This window comes from Gorilla gorilla, chromosome 1 (genome assembly GCF_029281585.2).
Source record: "Gorilla gorilla gorilla isolate KB3781 chromosome 1, NHGRI_mGorGor1-v2.1_pri, whole genome shotgun sequence".
In the NCBI taxonomy this organism is placed as follows: domain Eukaryota; kingdom Metazoa; phylum Chordata; class Mammalia; order Primates; family Hominidae; genus Gorilla; species Gorilla gorilla.
The window spans coordinates 13,388,118-13,408,799 of NC_073224.2; the positions used below are offsets into that span (position 1 = coordinate 13,388,118).

General features: G+C 41.7%; 1 protein-coding gene across 5 annotated transcripts in view; it reads left to right on the forward strand.

Moving 5' to 3' along the window:
- Positions 1–20,682, forward strand: part of PLD5 (phospholipase D family member 5) — a 444,561-nt gene that overhangs the window by 410,666 nt on the left and 13,213 nt on the right. For all 5 annotated transcript variants that reach the window (XM_031002678.3, XM_055380520.2, XM_055380524.2 and 2 more), the window contains 2 exons: positions 5,877–6,045; positions 12,963–13,077. In XM_031002678.3, coding sequence (XP_030858538.2) covers positions 5,877–6,045; positions 12,963–13,077 — 284 coding nt within the window. The remainder of the gene's footprint in view (positions 1–5,876; positions 6,046–12,962; positions 13,078–20,682) is intronic.

Here is a 20,682-nt window from a genome sequence, read left to right on the forward strand (position 1 = left end):
TTTTAAAGGCTCATGGTCTCACCCTACAGAAGTACCTCAGTAGTTTACATTATGGAAATGAGAGTAACTTTCAAAAGAAAATTAGGTTGCTCTCAACTTGAAAATTATTTGAAAGGATAAAAGATAAAATATTATAGGAAAAAAATTATCATTTGAAAATTATTAACAAGGATATATCTGAAAAGGGCATATTGAAACTGAGTAGTCTTGCCAGACTTTCCTTAAAGGAAGCATTGTTGTTTTATATTCACAGCAGTCTTCATTTAATGCCAAATTCTCATAATATCTTCTCAGTGTAAAGGAGAAAGAGGCCATGTGCGGTGGCTCACGCCTGTAATCCCAGCACTTTGGGAGGCCGAGGCGGGCGGATCACGAGGTCAGGAGATCGAGACCATCCTGGCTAACATGGTGAAACCCCGTCTCTACTAAAAATACAAAAACAAAATTAGCCAGGTGTGGTGGCGGGTGCCTGTAGTCCCAGCTACTCGGGAGGCTGAGGCGGGAGAATGGCATCAACCCGGGAGGCGGAGTTTGCAGTGAGCCAAGATCACGCCACTGCACTCCAGCCTGGGTGACAGAGCAAGAATCCATCTCAAAAAAAAAAAAAAAGAGAGAGAAAGAAACTTCAAATATCTATGTTCTCAGTCAATCCATCCTTCTCTGTGAAAAGAGAACAGTTTAAAAATGCAGTGCTTTTCAATAATTCATCATTGCTTAAGCATGCAAACACGGAATAAATTCAGGGATGGAATTTATGACAAACTCTTTGGGAAATCATTGCATGCATAAATGCATGGCCATGCTTAGGTATTCCCACTTTTGCTTTCTTGCTGGGAATGCAGAGGTGCTTGAATAATTAGTTTGATCCAGGAAATGTTTTCAAAGTGCATATTTTGGGGAGTGCGACCCAAGGCCTTTTTAATTTGTAATATTACAGTTTCAAAATAAGCATTTACTGAGGCTAAGTGATTAAGTGTGCCCTTTATTGCTTGAATAATTCTTACATCACCAACCCTACATAATGCATAGTAGGTAGCTTCTTTACACAAATAACCATAGGATTACAAAAAGAGTCCTTCCCCCAGAAAATGATCATTTCTTATAACAGCTAGTAGAAAAGCACTTTTAGCTGCAAGATTTGTATTATTGAAATATTTTTATTTTAAAATATTGTGCATCTTTACAAAAATTAGCTGGGTGTGGTAGCGCACGCCTATAATCCCAGCTACTCAGGTGGCTGAGGCAGGAGAATCGCTTGAGCCCAGGAGGTAGAGGTTGCAGTGAGCCAAGATCACACCACTGTACTCCAGCCTGGGCAACAGAGTGAGACTCCATCTCTCTCTCTCTCTCTCTCTCTCTCTATATATATATATATATATATATATACACACATACACACACACACACACACACACACACACACAGTGCATCCTTTGGACATTCATGGATTTTTTTCACCACACACTTCCACACCTTTTCTGTCCCTCCTTTTTATTTTTCCTCCCTTTGTTGTTCACTTGGTTTTAGATTTAGTTTTAGATTTTACCTCTACTTTGGGAACGTTTCAAAACATAATAGGGGTTTTGCCTGATTTTGCTGTTATTGAGAAGGAGAGTAAGGTCAAGTTCAGGGAGTTATATGTTAAGATGGCATAATGATTTCTCAGGATTGACAAAACCTTTGTTCCATGAAGTTCTATGAACAAAATTGAGATTCTTCCTGGTCAAGAGGTAAATAATTAGCACGGAGGATCTAAAATATTTTAGAAATCTAAAATCTAGAGAAAACAAAAAGAATGTTAAAGAATCAGAGACTCACTTGAAATTTTGCATTTTGGTTATAATCTACCATTTCAGCTATTAAATGAAACTTCTTTTATTGTATTTTTAAAATTTTAAACCTGTAAATGCTTTTAACTTTCTAAATTGAAAGGTCATCAAAGAGACATAAGAAGTAGTCCAAGCATCAAGATTATAATTAAATTCTTCTCAATCAGATAAATTAATTACTTGTATAAATTCAGACTGGTTACTCATCTGTATCTAGTCCCGGAAAAGCTTTTCAGGAGTGAATTCAACTTTAATAAATAGGTAAATACTATCAAATTTCAGTATGTTAATGGAATTAATCTTTCAGACTTAACTTTTAGTCTATACATTGCCAAACATCCAGATGAAAGAGAAAAAAATCATACACTCCCAAATCAGAAATGATTAACAGTGTGTAAAAAAAACAGACACTATCATTTAGCAATAGTGTTAGAAATAACTTCTAGTTTTCAAGGTAGTAGGAAGGGAATGGAACAATGATCTGTGACTAAATAAATCCTACAGTAAAAATTCAGAAGCCGGCCAGGCACGGTGGCTCATGCCTGTAATCCCAGCACTTTGGGAGGCTGAGGTGGGCCGATCACCTGAGGTCAGGAGTTCAACACCAGCCTGGCCAACATGGTGAAAACCCATCTCTACTAAAAGTACAAAAATTAGCTGGGCATGGTGGCAGACACCTATAATCCCAGCTACTCGGGAGGCTGAGACAGGAGAATCGCTTGAACCTCGACAGCCAAGGTTGCAGTGAGCCAAGATCACGCCATTGCACGCCAGCCTGGGCAACAAGAGTGAAACTCCGTTTAAAAAAAAAAAAAAATTCAGAAGCCCTATTTCACTTCTTCCTGATTTAGCAATCAAGCTCTCTTTCTTAAGCAAGTCAATTATTTAGGTCTCAGTTTGGGGTTGTTCATTATTTATTTCTTCAGTCACATAAAATACATCTTTCACAAGGAAATTAGTAAATGTGTAACGGAATAATAAAAATGTAGCCTGATTAGCCTTTGAAGTGTTAATGCTTTTTATTTATGTATTCATTCAACCATTTGTGTGTGTGTGTGTGTGTGTGTGTGTGTGTGTGACAAAGTTTTGCTCTTGTCGCCCAGGCTGAGTGCCATGGCAAGATCTCAGCTCACTGCAACCTCTACCTCCCAGGTTCATGTCATTCTCCTGCCTCAGCCTCCTGAGTATCTGGGACTGCAGGCACGTGCCACCACATCGAGCTAATTTTTGTATTTTTAGTAGAGATGGGGTTTCACCATGTTGGCCAGGCTGGTCTCGAACTCCTGACCTCAGGTGATCCACCCACCTCAGCCTCCCAAAGTACTAGGATTACAGGTATGAGCCACCGCGCCTGGCCTCATTCAACAAATATTTATTGAGCACTGTGTACCAGTGATTAAAGCATGAACAGCATATGATCTCAACCTCCATCTAACAGGACAGGAAGGAGACTATTAGAACACAGAGGTGTGAATGGTACAATGAATGCACCTGAGGCTGAGGCAGGAGAATCACTTGAATGTACCTGAGGTACATTTAATGAGAATTAATGTCATTTAATTCTTATGTTAAAACAAAAAGCTTTCCTGTCTTAAGGACCAAGCCTTAAATCACTCTCCCTCCCCTCAGCCCTGACATATGTAGACCTTTTGTTTACTCATCAAACTCTTGCCCTAATTCTGGGCCAATTCAGTATTTGAACTAATGATACATTATTTGAAACTGTAGCCTGCCAGTGTCATGATCATTGCACCTCTAAAGGTCTCTAATGGCCTTTATGATAAAATAATAATATAATAATAATATATAATATAGTAATATAATATATATATTATATATAATAATATAATAATATAATGTGATTCTCCTGCCTCAGCCTCAGGTACATTCATTGTACCATTCACACCTCTGTGTTCTAATAGTCTCCTTCCTGTCTTGTTAGATGGAGGTTGAGATCGTATGCTGTTCATGCTTTAATCATGATGAATATCACCTTTAGAGGTGCAATGATCACCGTTCCTGCCTCAGCCTCCCTAGTGCAGAATATTACAGACGCTAGGTGAAAGAGCCCCACGGCACAGCTTCAGGGTTAGAAGAAGCCCATTGGAGGAGATGCTCACTGACTTATAATTCAAAATATTCAGTTTCTCCACAAAAGTTTCTTGAAAAAAAATAATGAGGAATTTGTCAGAAAAGGGTGAAAAATTTTCCCAGTGGAAGGGACAGCATGAGCCAAGTTTCACATGTAGAGAAAAAGAGCTCAAAGGTAAGGTGGTGAGAGATCTAACTGGAGAGGGGGCAAGGGCCAGGAACCAGAGATCCCGACCACTGGGGGAGTCTTGTGACTTTGTGGAGCTTCCACTTTATGGATTTTTGTGGGGGGGTGGCATTTTTTTGTTTTGTTTTGAGATGGAGTCTTGCTCTGTCACCCAGGCTGGAGTGCAGTGGCACAATCTTGGCTCACTGCAACCTCCACCTCCTGGGTTCAAGTGATTCTCCTGCCTCAGCCTCCCGAGTAGCTGGGATTACAGGTGCATGCCACCATGTCCAGCTAATTTTTGTATTTTTATTAGAGACGGGGTTTCACCATGTTGTCCAGGCTGGTCTGAAACTCCCGACCTCAAGTGATCCACCGCCTTGGCCTCCCAAAGTGCTGGAATGACAGGTGTGAGCCACCATGCCGGCCCCACTGTTTTAATTCAAGAAGTAGCATCACCAGATCTGCTTTAGATGGATCACTGCGGTGGTCATCGATGAAGTACATGACTGGAGGCAGAGAAACCAATTTCGAGCACAAGGCTGAGATGATCTTTCCTGTAGTCCTCAGCTTCATGGGTATAAAACCAGACAAAGAAAACTGTAGCGTGGATCCAGGATCTAGATTTTTGCCAAGAGCAAGAGGAAGGTACAGAGGCAAGTATCTTTCAAGTGATCAGAACTGAGATGAGGCTGGGCCGGCAAGGGAGACAGGAGGAGCTGATGGACCGGGCAGATTGAAGGCATCATGAATCTGCAGCCTGCACGTGATGAAAAAGCAATTAAGAGAGTGGGGAATAAGGACAGGAGGCCTTTAGAGGTGCAATGATCATGACACTGGCAGGCTACAGTTTCAAATAATGTATCATTAGTTCAAATACTGAATTGGCCCAGAATTAGGGCAAGAGTTTGGTGAGTAAACAAAAGGTCTACAAATGTCAGGGCCGAGGGGAGGGAGAGTGATTCAAGGCTTGGTCCTTAAGACAGGAAAGCTTTTTGTTTTAACATAAGAATTAAATGACAGTTCTGGAAGTGACAGTGTGTGTTGGGGGCCGGCAGAGGCAGAGTGGGAGTCTGCCCCACATCATAAGCCAAGTGGCCAGGTCATGGTAGAAAATGCACGCAGGAATTCAGGAGAAGCTGTGGCCTCAGGGAAGAAATCCTGATTTCTTCGAGTTAAGGCAAAGGCTTAAGGATTCAGAGAAAAGGCCGAGCCTGTTGGGGAAACTTTGCCTGTTGGAAGATTCCAAAGACCCTGCAGAAAACGTGGAAGGCAGGGGAGTCGTGGGAGGCTTGGTAAGGAGACACTACGGTAAGACAGTCGGGAAAAGAAAGTGTGGGGAAGCTCAGATGACCAGAGCATAAGTTCATTTCGGGGACAATCACCAAAGAGAGGTTTTAGTGGCATTTGGGGACTGAGGGGGTGCTCAGGGTTCCTAACTGGAATTCTATTGGATAATCAGTTCTTAGTGGACTGAGGCCCAGGTAGCGTCAGAGATGTAGTAAGGGTGGCCTGTGGAGGCAGTCAGCCTGTCCTCAGCCCAGCCCACACAGCCCAATGACCTGGTGGTGGGAAACCTCCTTTTAGGCAGGGGCAGGTCCCAGCAAATCATCATTTCTTGGTGCCTAAGCTAAGAGGCTTGTATGCTTTTCAGCCTCTCCGATGAGGTTGTTTATATATTACAGGATAAAGTAATGATCTGAGTAATATCAGTGTTCTATGCTGTCTAGTAAATTTCTTTTCCCAAACTAACTTAGTTTATTTTTTCTATTTGGATATGATTTCTGCAGGACTTACTGGCCAGACTTGGATGCAAAAATAAGAGAAGCATTAGTTTTACGAAGCGTTAGAGTTCGACTCCTTTTAAGCTTCTGGAAGGAAACTGATCCCCTTACGTTTAACTTTATTTCATCACTTAAAGCGATTTGCACTGAAATAGCCAACTGCAGTTTGAAAGTTGTAAGTATTACGTTGACTGTGTTATTAAATAAAAAGTGAATGCCCTCTGCATGTGTGTGAAAGCTGCAAGCATACACCTATGTGTAAAGTTCCAGTAAGAACCAGGATGACAATCTTCAAAAAGCACATTAAGTAATTTTTTCAAAACAATCTCATACAAAAAAAAGGAGAGTAGAGCTCATGTTTCCTGATGCCTCCTCCATCCAGCCCTCTTCTCACTTTCTGTTGCATCCTTTCCATTTTCTTTTTTCTTTTTTTTCTTGAGACAGGGTTTTGCTCTGTCACCCAGGCTGGAGTGCAGTAGCACAATCCCGGCTCACTGCAGCCTTGACTCCCAGGCTCAGCTAATTTTGCATTTTTTGTAGAGATGGGGCTTCACCATGTTGCCCAGGCTGGTCCTGAGCTCCTGGGCTCAAGCAATCTGCCCACCTTGGCCTTCCAAAGTGCTGGGACTACCAACATGAGCCACCGCGCCTGGCCCTCTCCATCTTCCTTGAACGACCCCATTCACCTACTGCTCCTATTTCTAAGACTGTGACCAACAGAGCACTGGAGCATGCAGCAGCACACAGTCCCCCCACCCAGATGCCTCGTCGTCTGGGTCCCCATGCTTGCCCCAGGTCCCTTGGGCCACATACTAATCCCCCTCTGGAGACCTTGAGGGAGGTAAGATTGGGAATTAGCAATACCTGAAATGTGTTAATTCTCTAGGTCATGTTTGACTCTACTCCAGTCCTCGTCGCCCTCTTCCTCCGCCCCAGACTTGGTGCAAGCTATTCCCTCTGCCTACAACACTCTTCTTCTCCATGTTTACCCACCTCATAACCACTGATCCTTTAGGCCTCAGCTTTTCTCAACCCGCATGCAGTCATTCAACAGAATCTGGCCTGTGGCAGGCTCTCTTCTAGGTAATGAAGCTGCATTCCTTGCAGCATTTAGGGACCCAGGGTATCAAGGGCTCCGCAATTAACTTTGACACATGGCTTCCAAGATCGCCCTGACCCTGAATATCCCAAGGCCAGACAGGAGAAGAGCAAAATTGGAGGGCTGTGTGAGAGGCATTTTGGATTGGGACTGGAGGTAGGGAACATCCCTTTAGCCTTCATTCCACTGCCTGGATAGCTTTCACATGGCCATGCCTAATGGCCAGGGAGGCTTATGACCATGGTCAGAAAGTCAGCTGTGTTTCCAGGGTGACAAAGGAACAGGTTTGTGAATCATCATGGTCTGAAGTTCCTGGTACACAGGATCCATTTCACTCATCTTGCCTCATAGAGAACCCTCATTCCCACCTCCCACAAGGGAGAAAATGCAAAGTTTCATGCAGTCACTGCACAGTCTTCCAGTGATGTGCATTTCTGGACATCAAGCCTGAAAGCGGTACATCATAGTTTGTCAATGTAAAAACTGAAACAAAACCGTAACAATTCCCCACCACACACCAAAAAATACCTAACATCAGGTTAAGGTTACCTCCCTCCCTAAGTACAGAAACAGGATACGCACAAGGAAAACTGCCATTAGAAAGGGAAGGTTTGGAGGCCCATGGCAGTTCCTGGTCCACAGCAATTATAAAACTCTTCTGGGCAGGTACTGTGAAGTCCTCATACTCCTGCTGGTTCAAACCAAGGACCCAAGGTTGTTTTAAGGCATGAACAGTTAAAGGAGTTTGGGGTCCTAGCATGAGCTGGTTGGTTTCTTGGGCAATGCAAGTTTCTCAGAAATGTAATAGGTTCTGATGTACTTGTTTCTAGTTATTTCCATGTATCCATAGCCATGTCCAGAGTTTCTTGTTGTACATAATTCCCTAACTTGATGAATTATGCTTTCTAGTTCATAGACTTCTCTCTCTCTCTCTAATGATAGAGTTCATGCAAAACCATCAGACACAGGTGGGAAGATTACACCTATTATAATTACACCAATTATTTCATCTTTTCTACAGGGCTCAGTCTTAACTGGCCACTTAAAGGATTTTTCATACTTATTTTCTATTATTGAGTTCTAGGTACAATCAGCTTTTCCAGCCCTGTGAAATACCAAATTTCTGGTTGATCTGTTCTCTATATCATTTATATCATTTATAAACTAGCCCTTCCTTCCCTGAGCCTATTTATCTCCTCTAATAAGCTTTTTAAAAGCACAACTAACAGGCCAGGCACAGTGGCTCACGCCTATAATCCCAGCATTTTGGGAGGCCAAGGCAGGTGAATCACTTGAGGCCAGGAGTTCAAGACCAGTCTGGACAACATGGTGAAACCCCATCTCTAGTAAAAATGCAAAAATTAGCTGGGCGTGGTGGTGCACGCCTGTAATCCCAGCTACTTGGGAGGCTGAGGCACAAGCATTACCTGAACCTGGGAGGCAGAGGTTGCAGTGAGCCGAGATTGCACCACTGCATTCCAGCCCGGGAGACAGAGCAAGACCCTGTCTCTGAAGGAAAAAAAAAAAAAAAAAAAAAAAAACCAACACACAGTACAAACAATTCATTTCCCCAGTCCCTATAGCCGAAGCCCTATAAGCCAAAGGTTCAGTGGTACTTGGTATTCCTTCCAAATAAATGCTGGCTATGTTTTTACCAAATAATTTGTCACTGTATAACATGAGTTTTCATCTCTCCACCCTACAATACCAATTTACTTGCTGCCTGCTGTCCATTGAGTAAACCAATGCTACATCATTTATTAAGTTTTTGTTGTGTTGCTGTTATGACAGAACCACTTCACATTGCCTGAACTTAGTAAGTACTTAATACTTTTTAAATAAGTGAAGAAATGTGTTAGATTCATGAATATTCATGAGTATATACAGTCATCCAGGCACTGAATTAAATGCCTTCTGTAGATTATATAATATTCACAACCACACAGCCAGACATGTGGCTTATGCCTGTAATCCCAGTGTTTTGGGAGTCCAAGGCAGGAAGTTCATTTGAGGCCACAAGTTCAAGACCTGCCTGGGCAAAGTAGGGAGACCCCCTTCTCTACGAAAAAACTTAAGAGATAATAATATTTACATTTACCCAGTGAAACAGGTACTTTCCCTATTTTATAGACATGGGAACTGAAGCATACATTAAATAACCTCTCTCAAGGACACTAGTGAGTAACGGGGCAAGACTCAAACCCAAGTCTTTTGAACTCCAGAACCTGAGCTCTTAAACATGTCTCCATGGCGTCTGCATGTAGAAGAGATCATTGCAGTTACAAAGTCCTTTTTAATCTTTCTTATCTATATTAAGAAACATCACATACACCAAGGTGCAGTGGCTCACACTTGTAATCCCAACAATTTGGGAGGCCAAGACAAGTGGATCACTTGAGGCCAAGAGTTCAAGACCAGCCTGGACAACATGGCAAGACCCTATTTCTACAAAAAAAAAAAAAAAAAAAAAAAAAGCAAAAACTAGCCAGGTATGGTGGTGCATATCTGTAGTCCTAGGGACTCAGGACTCAGGAGGTAGAGGCAAGAGGATCACTTTAGCCTAGGAGTTCAAGGCTGCGGTGACCTATGATTGCCACTGCACTCCAGCCTGGGGACAGAACAAGACTCTGTCTCGAAGCAAAAACAAAAACTTCATATACTGCATCTGCTCAAAGATATGAGAAGCTACACATCCAAATTATATCCCTGAGGATCAAAAAAAGAATCAGATAAAATGTTTGTAACTCATTCATGCCATTAAGATATTTTAAATTTTATTTTTCATGAAATTATTAACAATTTAAATACATAAAAATTTAGAATTTACTGTAAATTTCCAAAAACAATGCTTCTCACCTGTGTTTTCATCTTAATCTCCCGAATAGTCTGGTAACATTGATGGATAATAGAAATTCTGATCTCTACTTAACTGGTTTTTGTAAACTGAGGAAATCATGCACATATCTGTGTAGTCACAAATCAGTGTAAGTATTGGAAATAAAAACATGACTGATTACTACCACAGATCTGTTTTCCAGGCCAGATTTTCAAATAAATGAAACAACCAGGAGTTGGATCAGGGCACCAACCTGGGTTTGGAGTCAGGTGCCCAGTATCAGAGGAGAAGCAGGTGCAGTCCTAGGAAGTCAGAGACACAGGAGAATGGAGTCTAATTGTGTTCAATACCTTTTCACAGACAAGAGAACTCTTGGGATTGATTCAGCTCCGAAATAGCATTTTCCGGATAATTACAGTGGCATACGGAGCTCCAGAAAAAAGGAAGTGAGAAAAAGAACAGGTGTCTAGTTCACCAATGGCTCACATGACGCTTGGTGGAGTTTTCAAAACATACATGTTGAATGAGTGCATGCATGAACAAATGAAGTCAAAGAAGGGAGCTAATAAAGGCAGAGTAATAAGAAAGATTCTGCAAGCCAGTGAGGGGACAGGGCAGAACCCAGGACAGTGCCTGAGTCCAAGGTGTGGTTAGCCATTTTCTGCAGGTGTGTGCTGGGGAAGGGTGACCATGGGTGAAGAGGCTGCCCAGTGAAGTCATGCACTCTGGAGGTCAGTACACTCGCACTCAGAGGAGCCCCTGTTATTCGTGAGGTCTAGCAGGAACAGAGAGGACAGTCTGGGGCTTTTGGTATACCATATGGTGCATTTGCTCCAATCTCCTTTTCCAAATTCTCCTCTGGCCAAGTCACGGGTCCATGTCCACCCACTGTTTCTTGACCCCCACAGCACACCTGCCACTAGGGCACCTGCAGTCGAAACTTCTAGGGTGTGAAATGTCAACTGCTCTCATTTAAGAATTACAAAAAATTACAAGGAAAGTAGCATCCATCATTGCAACCTTTACAGTACTTAATCAGACTTCATCTTTTTGATGTTTTTGATCATAGATGGTCACTTTTTTTTGAATAAACTAAACATTAGTAGTTCACATATAGCCATTTTATAAAACAGAGGCCATACACTTCTAAGCATCAATACAAGCCTAGATGATCAAGAAGCTTATGGCCCTAATGTCTAGAACACAGATGGGTGATAAACTCTTCCAAGAAAAGTGAGGATTGGAATCTTGCATAGAGCGTGTCTCCAGGAGCCTGGGAGCACTGACAAAGCACATGGCCTGGGAACTAGGTAGGGAATCTCTGTCCTTAAAGGAGTGGGCACCCCCACCTCCAACCACCTCCAGCCCTGATGTGGGCTTATCTCCATGAGGGACTCATGAAAAGAGAAAAGACTGTGAAGCACAGAATTCTCCCAGTCAGCTGATTTTTTAGTTTTTTTTAACAAATTAATAAACCCCTTTTGAAATGTCTTTGCTGTCACCCACAGTGTATTAGGTGTCGAATAACACCAGTGAATAAAACCTGATTTCTGCTGTCATTTTAGTCTTCCAGAGAAAGCTGTTTCCCCTCTTAAGGGCCGTCTTTGACTTTCTAGAGCAAATGGGTTTTTACTAAAGCCTCAAGCTGTGACTCTATCCTTGACTTAACTCAAGATGTATATTTTATTCTTTTTGAAATCCATCTTGATTCTACAATAATATCTTTCCCAAAAGGAAACAGTCACACGTGTGGCCACGTGTTGTGATATTATGTCCAAGCGAGGTGACTTCTGGCTGTTATTGATGGTGATGCCCTCAATATTCATGTGACCTCATGAACATAAAACTGTGACTTAAGAACATTCACAGGTTATTAAGTCAGTCTGAAGAGTCCAGAAACCAATGCAGATTTTACAGAAGACAGGAACTGAGGACACTGGGTGAACCAGGTATCATTGTCTATAACCGTGGTGATAGGGCCCTGAGAGCCACACAGATAACGTGTTTACCTGTGTTGTGGAATAGACAGTTTTTAAGTAGTAGATTTTGATCTCTGTTCCGTGGACCTCAAGGGTTTTACAAAAAATCAAAATAGAACTTTTGTGGCTAGAAGGGATCTTACTGATCATCTAGTTTATCACCGTTCTACCACGCTAGGGGAGGGGGAAGTCCAACTCTCATTATTTCCTCAAACCAAATGTGAACACTTACAGTTTTAAAACTGTAAATGACATCTCCTTTTCTAGGTATCATGCCATTTTCCTCCCTGCCTCTTCTTTCCTTTAAATACACGATTCTATAGCTGTAAGACATTCCACAAGGTTCCACGCAGTTCTGAAAATACTCAACATTTTCCCATATAGGGGATACCTGATATTTTCACCTTTGACTAGTGTCTTCCAGTGAGCTGAGTCATGGAGTTCCATGAGCTTAGCCACAGTTTAAGCCTCATCTGAAAATTTAGCCAATTCCACAGACCCCTAAGGCATGGCCTGGCCATTCCTGCAGTCATCCCCCTTCTTTTAGCTGCCCCATTCCTGGCCTTGGGTGAACTGGAATGTCGCCTTTTGAGTCAATAAATGTTGAAATTCAGAATTCACAGTTTGAAGTTGTGATTTTTTTTTTTTTTGAGTTGTCTATCCAAAGAGCTCCTAGACTCAGGTGTTCAGACAGAAAAGTATTTGTTCCTATGTTCCTATGGCAAAGTCTCTTTTGACCTTTGCAAATCCCCAGTTTAATCAGCTAGTCATTGACATAATGTATGCAACATGTAAGAATACTCATTCAGTTCATTGCCATGCTTGACAGAAAGCACCCTGAGGCATGCTTCAAATGCCAGCGCACCCCGATGAATAAGACAATGAGAATTAAACAACCTTCTGGCCCTTATCCTGCTGAAAAAAGAAAATGAATTTTGTGTTCATTTTGTAGCTTAAAAGTGTTAATTATATATCTAGTTGAGCACGCTAATTTTCTCTTGTTGCCTATTTAGATTTGAGAACAAAAATAGCTTCATCTATATGAGGTAATAAGAGTATGGCTTTCATAACCCAGCTTGAGGTCTATTGTTGATATTTGGATAATGCATTCTTTTGTGCTCTTGGACAAGACCAGAAACATTCCTCTTATTTACCTGCCCTTTTTTTTTTTCTTACAGAAATTTTTTGATCTGGAAAGAGAGAATGCTTGTGCTACGAAAGAACAAAAGAATCACACCTTTCCTAGGTTAAATCGCAACAAGTACATGGTGACAGATGGAGCAGCTTATATTGGTAGGTGTCAGGGCTGTGAAGCTCCTTGGGTGAGGGTCACCCAGGGAGTGGTAGTCCAGCTGTGCTCCACGGTATCCCCTGGTGAGGAAGCAAGGCCTTGGGAACCACTGCTGGTGAATGAGGGGAAATGGAGATGAGGAAACAGGACGGTAAGGACAGGGAGCTCATCATTCAAATATCTCTTCCATGGCCTGATTTATGTACTAGAAGACATAGAAGATGCCTTTCCATAAATGTTTTCCAGAAATTTTCTGGTCCATTTGCCTCATTGTACAGGCAAGGATGAGAATGGCTCATCAAAGGTGAGTCCTGGCACAGGAAAGAGCAGTGTCATCCCCCTGCCCACAGCACCACAAGCCAGCCTGACATGAGTGATGGGAAGGCAGGCAGTGGAGTGGTTCAGTGCCGAAACTCCCAATTCCCAGCCAATTATCCCATCCCTGCTATCTTCCAAATGTCCCACTCTGTACAATTTAACTTGAGCTCTTCAAACCTCAGTTTTCTCATCTGTAAGATGGGGTTAATAATAGTAACTACTTCATTGGGTGAAGTGTAGAAGAGATAAAATGTGCAAAGTACCTAGCACATAGATAATACCCAATTAATGCTAGCTATTTTTATTATTAAGGTTAAACAGAGACCCAAGGGCTGAAATCATTCTATACTGGTGTAATTATTAATATATCAAACCTATTCTAATTTTCCATGATATATATGAGTCCATGATAACCTTTTAACTAGTACCATCACAGGCAGTTAAAACGATCTATCAGAAGGTACATAAATCCAAAAACAGCAGTGTAGTGATTACATTGTACAGATGAAGCAGCAGTCTCAAGGCAGAAAGAAACATGTTCATGGAATATAGAATACAAAATCTGTATCAATTTCTTTTTTTCAAATTCAGTGAGTAAAAAATGTACCCTTTTAACTCTGTAAAGCACTTGATTCATTTCTCTTCACAACGTCACCAATAGGGAGGGCCCCTTTTATCATCTGCAGTTTAGAAATGAGGAAACTTGGACCCTAAGACTTGGAGAAATACAGATGTTAGGGGGAAGGAGCCGGGTCTGGCATCCAGGGCCCCCAGTCATCTCACCCGCTGCCTCCCGCCCCTGCAGACACTGCCACTGGCCATGTGGGGAGTCACTAACTCCCAGACTCAGTGTAAACGTATTCTTTTTCCATTTTCAATATCACATTAGAAGAGAGTATTGGAATATTTTAAAGATGTATATCTGGCTGGGGGCAGTGGTTCACACGGTAATCCCAGCCACTTTGGGAGGCTGAGGCAGGTGGATCACCTGAGGTCAGGAGTTCAAGACCAGCTTGGCCAACATGGTGAAAACCCGTCCTTACTAAAAAATACCAAAAAAATTTGCTGGACATGGTGGTGGGTGTCTGTAATCCCAGCTACATGGGAGGCCAAGGCAGGGAGAATTGCTTGAATCTGGAATGCAGAGGTTGCAGTGAGCTGAGATCGCGCCACTGCACTCCAGCCGGGGTGACAGGGTGGGACTTCTTCTCAAAAAAAAAAATAAAAAACTAAATAGGCCGAAAAAATGTCCCTGTCTGACAGCTTTGAAGAGAGCACACAGATTGAGATCTGAGAATGGACAGACTGCCTCCTCAAGTGGGTCCCTGACCCCCAAGTAACCTAACTGGGAGGCACCCCCCAGTAGGGGCAGACTGACACCTCACACGGTGGGGTACTCCTCTGAGACGAAACTTCCAGAGGAACGATCAGGCAGCAACATTTGCTGTTCACCAATATCTGCTGTTCTGCAGCCTCCACTGCTGATACCCAGGCAAACAGGGTCTGGAATGGACCTCCAGCAAACTCCAACAGACCTGCAGCTGAGGGTCCTGACTGGCAGAAGGAAAACTAACGAACAGAAAGCACATCCACACCAAAACCCCATCTGTACGTCACCATCATCAAAGACCAAACGTAGATTAAACCACAAAGATGGGGAAAAAACAGAGCAGAAAAACTGAAAATTCTAAAAATCAGAGCACCTCTCCTCCTCCAAAGGAACGCAGCTCCTCACCAGCAATGGAACAAAGCTGGATGGAGAATGATTTTGACGAGTTGAGAGAAGAAGGCTTCAGACGATCAAACTACTCCAAGCTAAAGGAGAAAGTTCGCACCCATGGCAAAGGAGTTAAAAACCTTGAAAAAAAATTAGACAAATGGCTAACTACAATAACCAATGCAGAGAAGTCCTTAAAGGACCTAATGGAGCTGAAAACCATGGCATGAGAACTACGTGATGAATGCACGAGCCTCAGTAGCCGATTCGATCATCTGGAAGAAAGGGTATCAGTGATGGAAGATCAGATGAATGAAATGAAGCGAGAAGAGAAGTTTAGAGAAAAAAGAATAAAAAGAGATGAACAAAGCCTCCAAGAAATACAGGACTATGTGAAAAGACCAAATCTACATCTGATTGGTATACCTGAAAGTGACAGGGAGAATGGAACCAAGTTGGAAAACACTCTGCAGGATATTATCCAGGAGAACTTTCCCAATCTAGCAAGGCAGGCCAACATTCAAATTCAGGAAATACAGAGAATGCCACAAAGATACTCCTCGAGAAAAGCAACTCCAATACACATAATTGTCAGATTCACCAAAGTTGAAATGAAGGAAAAAATGTTAAGGGCAGCCAGAGAGAAAGGTTGGGTTACCCACAAAGGGAAGCCCATCAGACTAACAGCGAATCTCTCAGCAGAAACTCTACAAGCCAGAAGAGAGTGGGAGCCAATATTCAACATTCTTAAAGAAAAGAATTTTCAACCCAGAATTTCATATCCAGCCAAACTAAGCTTCATAAGTGAAGGAGAAATAAAATACTTTACAGACAAGCAAATGCTGAGAGATTGTGTCACCACCAGGCCTGCCCTACAAGAGCTCCTGAAGGAAGCACTAAATATGGAAAGGAACAACCGGTACCAGCCCTGCAAAAACATGCCAAATTGTAAAGACCATCAAGGCTAGGAAGAAACTGCATCAACTAACGAGCAAAATAACCAGCTAACATCATAATGACAGGATCAAATTCACACATAACAATATTAACGTTAAATGTAAATGGGCTAAATGCTCCATTTAAAAGACACAGACTGGCAAATTGGACAAAGAGTCAAGACCCATCAGTGTGCTGTATTCAGGAAACCCATCTCACATGCAGAGACACACATAGGCTCAAAATAAAGGGATGGAGGAAGATCTACCAAGCAAATGGAAAACAAAAAAAGGCAGGGATTGCAATCCAAGTCTCTGATAAAACAGACTTTAAACCAAAAAAGATCAAAAGAGACAAAGAAGGCCATTACATAATGGCAAAGGGATCAATTCAACAAGAAGAGCTAACTATCCTAAATATATATGCACCCAATACAGGAGCACCCAGATTCATAAAGCAAGTCCTTAGAGACCTACAAAGAGACTTAGACTCCCACACAGTAATAATGGGAGACTTTAACACCCCACTGTCAACATTAGACAGATCAGTGAGACAGAAAGTTAACAAGGATATCCAGGAATTCAACTCAGCTCTGCACCAAGCGGACCTAATAGACATCTACAGAACTCTCCACCCTAAATCAACAGAATATACATTCTTTTCAACACCACACCACATCTATTCCAAAATGGACCACATAGTTGGAAGTAAAGCACTCCTCAGCAAATGTAAAACAACAGAAATTATAACAAACTGTCTCTCAGACCACAGTGCAATCAAGCTAGAACTCAGGATTAAGAAATTCACTCAAAACTGCTCAACTACATGGAAACTGAACAACCTGCTCCTGAATGAATACTGGGTACATAGCAAAATGAAGGCAGAAATAAAGATGTTCTTTGAAACCAACGAGAACAAAGACACAGCATACCAGAATCTCTGGGACACATTCAAAGCAGTGTGTAGAGGGAAATTTATAGCACTAAATTCCCACAAGAGAAAGCAGGAAAGATCTAAAATTGACACCCTAACATCACAATTAAAAGAACTAGAGAAGCAAGAGCAAACACATTCAAAAGCTAGCAGAAGGCAAGAAATAACTAAGATCTGAGCAGAACTGAAGGAAATACAGACCAAAAAAAAAGGCTTCAAAAAAATCAGTGAATCCAGGAGCTAGTTTTTTGAAAAGATCAACAAAATTGATAGACTGCTAGCAAGATTAATAAAGAAGAAAAGAGAGAAGAATCGAATAGATGCAATAAAAAATGATAAAGGGGATATCACCACCAATCCCACAAAAATGCAAACTACCATCAGAGAATACTATAAACACCTCTATACAAATAAACTAGAAAATCTAGAAGAAATGGATAAATTCCTTGACACATACACTCTCCCAAGACTAAACCAGGAAGAAGTTGAATCTCTGAGACCAATTACAGGATCTGAAATTAAGGCAATAATTAATAGCTTACCAATCAAAAAAAGTCCAGGACCAGACAGATTCACAGGTTAATTCTACCAGAGGTACAAGGAGGAACTGGTACCATTCCTTCTGAAACTATTCCAATCAATAGAAAAAGAGGGAATCCTCCCTAACTCATTTTATGAGGCCAGCATCATCCTGATACCAAAGCCTGGCAGAGACACAACAAAAAAAGAGAATTTTAGACCAATATCCCTGATGAACATCGATGCAAAAATCCTCAATAAAATATTGGCAAACCAAATCCAGCAGCACATCAAAAAGCTTATCCACCATGATCAAGTGGGCTTCATCCCTGGGATGCAAGGCTGGTTCAACATATGCAAATCAATAAATGTAATCCAGCATATAAACAGAACCAATGACAAAAACCGCATGATTATCTCAATAGATGCAGAAAAGGCCTTTGACAAAAATTCAACAGGCTTTCATGCTAAAAACTCTCAATAAATTAGGTATTGATGGGACGTATCTCAAAATATTAAGAGCTATTTATGACAAACCCACAGCCAATATCATACTGAATGGGCAAAAACTGGAATCATTCCCTTTGAAAACTGGCACAAGACAAGGATGCCCTCTCTCACCACTCCTATTCAACATAGTGTTAGAAGTTCTGGTCAGGAAATCAGGCAGGAGAAAGATATAAAGGGTATTCAATTAGGAAAAGAGGAAGTCAAATTGTCCCTGTTTGCAGATGACATGATTGTATGTCTAGAAAACCCCATCGTCTCAGCCCGAAATCTCCTTAAGCTGATAAGCAACTTCAGCAAAGTCTCAGGATACAAAATCAATGTGCAAAAATCACAAGCATTCTTATACACCAATAACAGACAAACAGAGAGCCAAATCATGAGTGAACTCCCATTCACAATTGCTTCCAAGAGAGTAAAATACCTAGGAATCCAACTTACAAGGGATGTGAAGGACCTCTTCAAGGAGAACTACAAGCCACTGCTCAAGGAAATAAAAGAGGATACAAACAAATGGAAGAACATTCCATGCTCATGGGTAGGAAGAATCAATATTGTGAAAATGGCCATACCGCCCGAGATAATTTACAGATTCAATGCCATCCCCATCAAGCTACCAATGACTTTCTGCACAGAATTGGAAAAAACTACTTTAAACTTCATATGGAACCAAAAAAGAGCCCACATTGCCAAGTCAATCCTAAGCCAAAAGAACAAAGCTAGAGGCATCACACTACCTGACTTCAAACTATACTACAAGGCTACAGTAACCAAAACAGCATGGTACTGGTACCAAAACAGAGATATAGACCAATGGAACAGAACAGAGCCCTCAGAAATAATACCAGACATCTACAACCATCTGATCTTTGACAAACCTGACAAAAACAAGCAATGGGGAAAGGATTCCCTATTTAATAAATGGTGCTGGGAAAACTGGTTGGCCATACGTAGAAAGCTGAAACTGGATCCCTTCCTTACACCTTATACAAAAATTAATTCAAGATGGATTAAAGATTTAAATGTTAGACCTAAAACCATAAAAACCCTAGAAGAAAACCTAGGCAATACCATTCAGGACATAGGCATGGGCAAGGACTTCATGTCTAAAACACCAAAAGCAATGGCAACAAATGCTAAAATTGACAAATCGGATCTAATTTAACTAAAGAGCTTCTGCACAGCAAAAGAAACTACCATCAGAGTGCATAGGCAACCTACAGAATGGGAGAAAATTTTTGCAATCTACTCATCTGACAAAGGGCTAATATCCAGAATCTACAAAGAACTCAAACAAATTTACGAGAAAAAAACAACCCCATCAACAAGTGGGCAAAGGATATGAACAGACACTTCTCAAAAGAAGACATTTATGCAGCCAAAAGACACATGAAAAAATACTCATCATCACTGGCCATCAGAGAAATGCAAATCAAAACCACTATGAGATACCATCTCACCCCAGTTAGAACGGCAATCATTAAAAAGTCAGGAAACAACAGGTGCTGGAGAGGATGTGGAGAAATAGGAACACCTTTACACTGTTGGTGGGACTGTAAACTAGTTCAACCATTGTGGAAGTTAGTGTGGCGATTCCTCAGGGATCTAGAACTAGCAATACCATTTGACCCAGCCATCCTATTACTGGGTATATACCCGAAGGATTATAAATCATGCTGCTATAAAGACACATGAACACGTATGTTTATTGTGGCACTATTCACAATAGCAAAGACTTGGAACCAACCCAAATGTCCAACAATGATAGACTGGATTAAGAAAATGTGGCACATATACACCGTGGAATACTATGCAGCCATAAAAAAGGATGAGTTCATGTCCTTTGTAGGGACATGGATGAAGCTGGAAACCATCATTCTCAGCAAACTATCGCAAGGATAAAAAACCAAACACTGCATGTTCTCACTCATAGGTGGGAATCGAACAATGAGAACACTTGGACACAGAAAGGGGAACATCACACACCGGGAGCTGTTGTGGGGAGGGGAAGAGGGAGGGTGGAGGGATAGCGTTAGGAGATATACCTAATGTTAAATGACGAGTTAATGGGTGCAGCACACCAACATGGCACATGTATACATATGTAACAAACCTGCACGTTGTGCACATGTACCCTAAAACTTAAAGTATAATAAAAATAAAAATAAAAAATAAAAGTCCAGACAGTAAATATTTTCAGTTTAGCAGACTAAAAAAAAAAAAAAAAAAAAAAAAAACTTAAAACAAACAACCAAAAAACTAAATAGGCCGGGTATGGTGGCTCACCCTTGTAATCCCAGCACTTTGGGAGGTTGAGGCAGGTGGATCACCTGAGGCCAGGAGTTCAAGACCAGCCTGGACAACATGGTGAAACCCCGTCTCTACTAAAGATACAAAAATTAACTGGGTGCGGTGGCACATGCCTGTAATCCCAGCTACTAGGGAGGCTGAGGCAGGGGAATCGCTTGAGTCCAGGAGGCAGAGGTTGCGGTGAACCAAGATTGCGCCATTGCACTCCAGCCTGGGTGGCAGAGCAAGACTCCATCTCAAGAGGGAAAGAAAGAGAGAAAGAGAAAGAGAGAGAGAGAGATTGATCTTTCGATCGATCGATCCTTCTGACCTTCTGGTGGTGCTCCAATATGAGAATATTGGCTGGGCATGGTGGCTCACGCCTGTA